Source organism: Poecilia mexicana, unplaced genomic scaffold (assembly GCF_051168715.1).
Source record: "Poecilia mexicana isolate PSO_F unplaced genomic scaffold, ASM5116871v1 scaffold_2, whole genome shotgun sequence".
Lineage (NCBI taxonomy): Eukaryota > Metazoa > Chordata > Actinopteri > Cyprinodontiformes > Poeciliidae > Poecilia > Poecilia mexicana.
This window is the reverse complement of record NW_028263371.1, coordinates 40,276,517-40,285,755: the sequence shown is the minus strand read 5'-3', so window position 1 is coordinate 40,285,755 and position 9,239 is coordinate 40,276,517. Positions and strand designations below refer to the sequence as shown.

At 40.4% G+C, this 9,239-nt stretch overlaps 1 protein-coding gene across 1 annotated transcript; it reads right to left on the bottom strand.

Annotated features, from left to right (window-relative positions):
* Positions 1 to 356: 356 nt before the first annotated feature.
* fancb (FA complementation group B) lies at positions 357 to 9,157 on the bottom strand. The gene is made up of 8 exons (XM_014990487.2): positions 7,826 to 9,157; positions 7,390 to 7,545; positions 7,202 to 7,291; positions 6,637 to 6,765; positions 2,872 to 3,044; positions 1,970 to 2,391; positions 1,648 to 1,888; positions 357 to 840 (listed from the first exon to the last, which is right to left on the bottom strand). The coding sequence occupies exons 1-8, from the start codon at positions 8,732 to 8,734 to the stop codon at positions 432 to 434; spliced, it is 2,529 nt and encodes an 842-aa protein (XP_014845973.2). The 5' UTR covers positions 8,735 to 9,157; the 3' UTR covers positions 357 to 431.
* Between the last annotated feature and the right edge of the window lie 82 nt (positions 9,158 to 9,239).

Genomic DNA, 9,239 nt, shown 5'->3' with positions numbered 1-9,239 from the left:
AGAAAATAATTAGAGTAAAAATATAGATTTGAGATACCGTACAGGCCTACAGTTAAAATAATTTACATTCCTTCCACATTTAGGTTGAAATTAATGTTGCATTTTTACCAACACAGTTTTTTTTTTTTTTCCGACTGGGTTGACGTTAACCTTTTGGAGGGGTTCAGCCTGGGTCCCAACTTAAGAATCAGTGGAGAGAGCAGAAGATGAGGGTGATGGGACGGAGGCTTTCCAGCCTTAAAGACTTGGAGCTTATCACATAAATCAAGTAGTCAAAATATCAGTGAAGATTCACAATAGCTCTTGAAGCATCATCTCCTTTTTTTTTTTTAATGACCAGTCCAAACACAAAAACATCTATTATATCTGTGTTTATTAGAGTCTGGGTTTTGAAGTGGACGAAACGGGTAACAAAAGGTCAGAAACCGTCCCTATGATTGATTCAGCTGACACAGAGCAGCCAAATCTGAATCCATCTTGACTTGTGAAATGCTTTGGACCATCTCACGATACCTCCCGGCGTCCACCACGGGGTTCAGCCGCAACCGGCTCTTCTCCACGTTCTGCTGCCACGCCTCCCTACAACACCTAACGAGATCCTCAGCAGAACCAGAGTCGGGGGTTTCACCATGTCCAGCGCGCCTCTCCTTTCTCTCTTCTTCATCTTTGACACACAGAAGTGAGGATAAGCCCTCTCTGAGTGACAGCACCTCTTTCTCCAGAGCACAAGCTAAGTTTTGAGCCGTGCTCTGACTTCTCGCGCGCTTGACAGGTTGGATGAAGCAGGAATCAGGGAGGTACGACAGCATGGAGTCCAAGAACTGGAGCATTTGTAATTGGCTGCAAAAGAGGGATAGAAACAGATTTTGCATGTTACAACAATATACACACAGCGATGGATTAAAAAAAAAAAAAAAAAAAAAAAAAAAAAAAGTGATACAGCCTTTTTATCATTTTTCGTCGAGTGTCATCTGATTCCCAGAGACCTACCTTTCTAGTATTCATTAGTGGGATTTGTAATTTTAAGAGCACTGCTTGCAGGAGCACCAAAATCTCTTTGATATTCGAGAGAATATCACACATGCGTACGCCTTAGCCAACTTCAAAGGCTTGTCAACTTGGAACGTGTTTATGGAAATTCAGTAGAGCTGCCTTTCTGTATCCATCCACTAAAACGGCATCATTTAATACTCACAGTAGAGATACTGCAGCCGACAACTGAACAAGAAATCTCTACTCTGGATATTTTATAGCTTTAAATCACATTAGCAGGATTATGGTATTTTAGACCAATGAATATTCTGAAAATGCCATTTTTCTTAATGGTCACAGTTTTCTGATTGCATTATATAACCTTCTCATTTAATTCTTTTATGGTACGACATGCTTCACTGGATATAACGTGATAGACAAAAACAAAGTAGCTCAGAATTAGCAAATAAAGAGAATATAATGATTAAAGTTGGTCAAAGTTTACTAAAAGATGGATGGAGTTAAATACAGGGCAATCCTGGGACAATAGGTGATAGAAGACCTGAGAATGGGGCAAAGGTTAACGTTCCAGCACGACAATGCTACAGTGTGTGCATTGTCCTGAGGGCAGCAATTTGGCTTTCTTGATTGTATCAATCAGTGGAAATGGTTTACCTGCTGTGGATGGATAAATCCCCTTGGAAAGGGTTTATCTGATGCCAGCGCAGCAGCATTGGAGCTGAAGATCCTGGAGAATCTAAAAGCAGATACTCGGGACTCACGTCTATCTTTTTAAAACCCTCTCTCCTCTTGATCCAGCCATCTATGTCACCCAAGCTGTAATCTGGAGAGTCTATGCGCAAAACCCAGTTATCCAGAACTGTCAACAGACTCAGAAGGTCTTCTCTAACCTCATCTGAAAATAAAAAGGAGAAAATGATAAGCAATAATTGTTTTATGATTAAAAGATTGAGTTTGCGAGTTTTTTGGAGTTTACCTGTTTTGATTTGAGGGTTTTGCAGAAGCGGCTTCTGGCAAAGATTACGAATGTCTAATGAAACTTCCCCACAGTGGAGTACAGCTGTTGTTGGGCCGCTTCCAGGGAAAACAGCCTCCGCTTTCTCCGCGTAATGAAGCATGGCACGGCACTTGACACAGCCAGAGGTCAGCAGAGGTGCCAGCTTGGTCACCGCAGTCACAGCCAGTCTGCCCGCACTGAAATCATCGCTGGCGATGTGCTGCCTGCTTCTTTTGGCTGCGGGCTCAGAGAACGCAAAGCCAGGCGATGGGGAGGAGAGCGTCGGCGTCGAGGGGCCGCGCGCAGGCAGCCAGAACACTTGGCTCCGGGTCTGGATTACCGCAGGCGTCGAGTTCTGGCCCGGCTCTGTCAGGAGGGATAAGCTCACACCGCTCGCTGGTCTGGAACAAAAATAACACCATCATGAACAATCAGATATCACACAGATAGCCCACGATCAAACTGGAAATTAAACACAAAGTTGGAGTCGGTGTGAACGTGGCGCAGCTGGTGGACTGATTAAACACCAACAAGCTGGTGAGGTTGCATCAGCTGCAAAGACCGGCGACTAAAAACAAAACCGCACGAGCGCCGGAGGCAGTCGTGTCAAGGGGAGCTTTTCTTCACATCTTCTCAAAGTAACGCAAGAACACGTGGACGAAGGTATCAGAGAGTTTCTCGTTTCCACACAAGATGATGACGATCACCCTGCAAATTTAGTCTGACAGGATGCTGGGAAAAACCGTCAACCCAGAAAACGCTATGCAACTACAGGTTAGAGGAAATTATGATCCAGTCAGTGCTTTGTACATTTATGCTCTTCCAGCCGCAGACAAATCTACACGATGTACAAAATCATAAAAAAAAAAAATCATATTTACATGGCACTGTCAGCGGTTAGTATCAGTCCAACAACCAGCTGCTCCTCAGTGATGCGATGCCACAGCTTGTCAATTTTAGGTCTGGAAGACAGCGCTGGCGTTTCATGCAACTTGTCATCCGGAGTCTCATCATTGGACTCTTCATCACTGTCCCACAGGGCAACAAGGCCTTCCTAGACAGAGAGCACAGAGACCGTAACCAAGAATGACAGATGGGTGACACAACTAGCAGCAGCAGCAGCAGCAGCAATTCATGTCAAACATTTCAGTTAGCTTTTTAGGCACAATCGCAGTAAACGTTTCTCCACCCTATTTAAGATTAAAGAGTACTGCTGCAAAACTGAAACAATGTCATACTACAATGTTTTTTAATCAGTTAATTTTGACTTTTTTTTCTTTTTTTACTAATTATGTTTTATGTTGATGAGTATCTATTGGGAAATGCTAAATGGTTAACACCTTTGAATATGCCGGTGTAACAGTGCATAATCCGGGAAAACCGACTGAGCTGACCAGCAAAGTTTAAGAACTTCATGCTACTTTCAGCATCAGCCAAAGATGTCATGTATCTGCTGTTCTGCTCTCCTGCTTCAGCAACGATAAAAAAAAAAAATAAATAAATAAAAAAAAACCTGACATCACCATGTGTTAGAAATCTTGGTTCTTTTCCCGACACAGATCAGAATATTGTTTGTGTAAAAGTTTCAGACATCTGACGCAAAGTGTCAGCCTCAGATAAAAGGAAATTGGTCAGGTGAATCAGCAACAATGCAGGAACCAGTTACTGCTGGAACCACTAATGCATCTTTTGACTGTAAAGGGAGTTTAACATCAACAAGAAGGAAGCTCCTCCTCCAAAAATAAACACCTAGAATATCAACTAAAACTTGAAAATGAACGTACAGACAACCTGAATGTCTTCAGGAGAAATGTTTTATGGTCAGACGAGACAATGATTGAGAAAAACATTGTCCACATTGAAAACAATGACAAGAAATAGGTTGGAGGGAGTCAAGGTGCCTCTTTGCAGAGGGGCCATTTGTTATTGGTGCATTTTACAAAAAAGATAGATCAAAGAAGAACTACCTTGTGATTATTCATCTTGACCCCAAATAAATAGCCATCCGACTGAAACCTGGACGCAGCTAGATGCTCCACCAGTAAAACCATTCCAAACGCACATTAAACAGATTTTAGAATGGCCAAAGCGGGATATTGCTAAGCTGCTGGAAAGGTCCTAATCTAAACCCTATTAAACAATTCTAAATAATCCTTTAAACCCTGGAAAAGCACTAAATTAAGCGAGCTTTGCCATTTTTAATACAAGAAGATAGGTCAAATATGTAGCCTGATAAATACCTTTACTTCTACTTTTAACTCAATCCAGGAGGGCAATCTTGAGGGCTGGCATCCTGTAGCTTTTAGATGTTTCCCAAGTCCACCACACCTGATCCAAAGGACTAAATTACCTTCTCACGTAAGGTTAGACAGAGCCATGCCAATTACCAAATTATGTGTTTCAGGCTTGTTGACAAAGAAACGCACCTAAAAGTTGAAGGACGCTGGCCCTCGAGTATATATACTATAGTTTGACAATTGTGCAAAGACAAAGGTGGGTAACGGCATCCTTACTACAGTTAGGTCTTCTGGAATAGGAGAACTTCGGAGCAGTCTGCAATATGTACAACTCTGGATGATCACTGGAGAATCAAGTTAACCGCGGCAGACTTTTACTTCGTTTAATAGCTGCCCAGAATACGGTCACGAAATATCCAAACTATCCCTTTAATTCAGCCAGTCGAGCTAATTGCACTGAAACATTCTGGTTGAAGGGAACAAAACTGTTTGCCAGCTCTTTGTTTCAGTAAAACCGTTTTCTTTTGTTCATTGAACAGGGCTAACAAGTGACAGAAAGTACTTGTTCAGACAAGTTTTAATTCAATTTCAACTACTCGTCACCCAGTGCAGAACAAATACTTGTCAGGGTAAATTGCCTGAAGAACTTGTAAAAATAATCATACGATAATGGACATTTTAGAAATGAATTAATTCCATTCCCTGACTGCAAAAATATCTAAAAAAAAAAAAGAAAAAAAAAGAAAAAAAAGGCAACATAAGAAATGTATCTGAAATTTAAGATCATCTTACATCTTCGTCAGCTCATAACATGAACATGACATTACATGAATTACACATAAGGGTTGGGCTGGAAGACTGGTTGTTCAAGAACTACTCTCCCTTCAAGGCTTTGCACCCCAAGTAGAAATGCCAGTGTCATAGGGTGGGGAAGCTGTCCAAAAAAAAAAACAATGTGCAGGATTTAAAAAAGATATATTTTTCTCACCACTCCTGTCTAGAAACTGACGCTGTCCTCATAACTCTACAACATTGCGCCGCATACATAAAACATCCTCCTTCAACTAAAAGTAGATTTATTCTTGAAACTGGGCCTGAATGAGGATGGGGCAAAAGTTTGGAATTATTAAGATAAAGACTGCACAAAAAATAAATATTGTCTGAAGACATTTAACTGAATTAATTTTACTGCAACTGTAAAATATTTGAGGTTTTCTTGTTTCGACTTTGCTTTATTCAAAGCAAGCTCTTCCGGCATAACAACCTATTACATACTATTCAAATGTAATTTTTTTTCATTTGTTTTTTCCTTAACCCTACAACTAAGCCACTATTTTCCTATGTTAACATTTATTTAGCTATGATAATGCTAAAATATACTTACACCTAAATACACAATAATAAAAGCAAAGTTGTATTATGCTGTACATGCAACTCCAAATTTACAGAGCCCATTATGTGTTTTTAAGAAAGGCCAGATGAAGAAAAACAAGAAGGTGCTCCCACATTTTAGACCTGTGGTGTTCTACAATGCTGTGAAGAATAGTTTTCACACCCCTGCAGATTTCTTCTGTTTGCTTTTTTTTTGTCACACATATGTGTTTTGGATCAGATTAATTTTAAATTTAGCTAAAGATAATCTGACTAAAAATAAAAAAGCAGCTTTATTTTTATTTTTAGGTTTAATGTATGGGATAGATGGACGGACGAACGGACAGACAGACATTAGGAAGGGCATCAAAGAAAGCAAGCAAACAAGAAAAAGGAAGGAAAAATGAAATGAAATCAGAGCTGCATAATATATTGCAGGTGTATCATGATCGCAATATATCAATATTGCTCCACAGGTATACATTAAACACCGACATGATCACATATTCCAAATTGCATTTTTCCAGTCTTCACAGGAACTCTGCACTAAGATCAAGACATGTGGGCTTTTCTTAAATAGCATGTTTCTTATCATTCCCGTTTTGAAGAGAGCCTCAAAGTCACGGCCCTTCGTCTTGCATAATTTATAAACATTTACACCTCGAGGAACAAATGAAATCCTGGATTCCACATTAAAATCAACTCAGCATTGCTAAGTATCTATGGCATGATTGATCCAGTTACATTTAATCATTAGGGATTACTAGAGGTGTCAGTTACTGTGACTGTAATGTCATTTTTATGCACATTTTCATCAATATAGCTTCACAACAATGTGGAAATTAAACACTATTACAAAAAGCTACTTATTTTGGTCACTTGTCATTCTGAGAGCATTTTACAGAGTACATTATTCCTAAGTGACATCATGCGCAGCATAACATGAATACACAAGCAGCTGTTAATTGGATGACTGCTAGTTAGCGAGCCTGTGCAATCAGCCAGTTTTTAAAAGTTAAACAAGTGCATGAACAGTACCTGCTCAGGCTGGCTGAGAACAGTCTCCCTCCCTGAAAGCACGTCAGTGAGGACTTGGATTGATTGCTGCAGAACTCTGTCCTTCACTCTCACTTCTCTTTCAAGCTCTTGAAGGACGATCAATCCACTCTAAATTACAAATAATATTTGACTGAGAGAAATCCTTACAACCAGCATGCATAATGAACCACCGAATGAATGAACAGAGGTCAATGTCAAGATATTCAAACCTCACAGACATACCCTAACATGAATATGATGCACTCTATTTTTCAATACACACAACCTAGAAATGGCTTTTTAAACGAATTAAGGGAAAAAAAATACTCCTTGAATTTTTCACATATTATTATGTTACAACACTGCATGTCAGAGTATTTGCATTGGGATTTTATGTGGTAAACCAGCAAAGTTCAAGCAGTATCCACACGATTGTCAGGCAGTGTATACGCGTAATTTCCTATGAATCATGCATCTAATATGCAGACATTTGAGTGGTACTGTCAGGCTGTTAACACAAATACTAGTTTTTTGGGTGTTCTTCTAAAATGTGTTTCAGTCTCACCTGTAATCTGGATTCCAAAGCCTGAAGAGTGAGGAGTGAGTTTTCCTGAGGAGGTAGGCTTGCCTTCGGTGCTTCAGAGCCTTGACCACACTAAAACATGTTTTTTTGGGGGGGGTTTTATTAGACACTGTATTATCCATAACAGGGAGCTTTATTAATATAGCTTGAAGTAACTGCAGAAGCCTTACAGAGCAAGAAATACCACAAAGGTCAGTGATGATAAATTTTTCCAGTGGCCCGCTGGATATTCCGTTATTTCTAAAAATCAACAGAATCTGTTCTGTTCCACATCCAAGGAAATCATCCACGTGTGCGGAGTCGACATCTGACCAACAGGAGGCCATCTGGAAAAGATTTGATCTTATTTAATAAGAATGGATTTCTAGAGATTAATAGATCAAAATGGGCTGAATACATAATATGCAGGATACACTTTTCAGATTTTTATTTGTAAGTTAATTTGAAAACAACTTTCCACTTTACAGTTAACCAATGTGTTTTTGTTGATCACACAACTTTCAAGTAAAATAGCTTAAACTTTTGTTTGTTTTTTGATAAAATGTGAAAAATTTAAAGGGACGTGAATCATTTTGTGGAATAATGTAGACTCCAGTTTATACATACCTGAAATGTTTCCTTCCATACGGCACAAACATGGCCCTGATTAAAGGATACAACAAACAGACATCCGTTTCTTCCTGTGTCTGCCATCTGAATGTCCTCAGCCTGCCCAAAGGGAACCTCGCATGTGTCTTTTACTGTCCCGTTTTCAAAAAGCACAAGCTGCTGATTTGAAGTTGCTGCAACAACAGTACATCTCAGCACGTCATCTACTCTGTCAGCAGTGAGAACCCGCATGCACTGTGTGATGCAAATGTAGGGATGTGGTAAAACCAGAGAGCCATCAAACGCTTGTCCACCCTCACACAAATAGCCAAGTGTTGGGGAATGGTTAGCTAAAAGTGGTTCTGAAAGTCCAAGAGCAAAAAGCTGTCCTTTCTGGATGGGAAGTTCTCCAAAAAGACATTTTGACATTTGAATGGGGATTTTTCGCACGCCTTCTGCTTCAGGGGATGTATAAGACACACTGTTGTCATGGCTCCACATCACTGTGGGGCCCTGAAGGATGGACACCTTACCCTTCATTTGGTAGGGGAGCTTGAACTCAATGCAGGGCTCCAGCCGGTGTGAGCTTCTCAGAGCGAGTAGGCTGTACTTAAAGCTGCTTCCCTTCTCACTCTTCTTTGTTACCAAAACGAACGCAGTTTTAACCCTTTTCTGAACATCTACTGCGCATTTACACGTCACAATGTCAACATGAGCTGATGGTTTCCTACTGATTACAGTTGCTCCCTCTGTTGCGTTCAGGAACGCGTTGCCTTCACGTTCAAAGTAGAAACTGCGGAACGTCAGGCCGCTTCTTTCGCGTACACTCACGGCTGGATCACGTTTGCAGGTGAATAGGAGTATCTTGCCACCGTGTGAGAGGCCGTGGACATTTCGATTCGAATCATCCGATGACAACTTCTCCATTGTGTGAAGATTCCTGTCGGGTTCGCTATCTTCAGGTTGGAGCCGGTGGCTTTCGTGGCAGAGATGCTGAAAATAAAGCGATAACCATATGCTGAATGTGTCTGTGTAAAGAGAACAGAGACGCAAACTTAACTTTTCACACCGGTCTTAGAAGTACCGTCAACAATGGCCTATCATATCAAAATAGCGCGCCATATTCACACTGAAGTTAGCTTCCGATTTGTAGTTAGATTTAGCAGTCTGTAAAGGGATTTTTGGCTATTTTTATTGTCATTTGTAGATGAGAGGTTTTAGAAATCATGGATGCTAAAATATTTTTGTGGATAAAAATCATGTTTAAAATTAACTTGCCAAATCAACAAATTGGTAATTGCTCTTTGCCCAATTTTCATTCGGAAGCTGACTTCAGCGTCACCCCGGTAGGTGGAACTAAACTTCCTGTCAATCCTAGTGCATTGTGGGTAAGCTTCTGTAAGCACAAGATAAAACAGAATTTGCGACAATA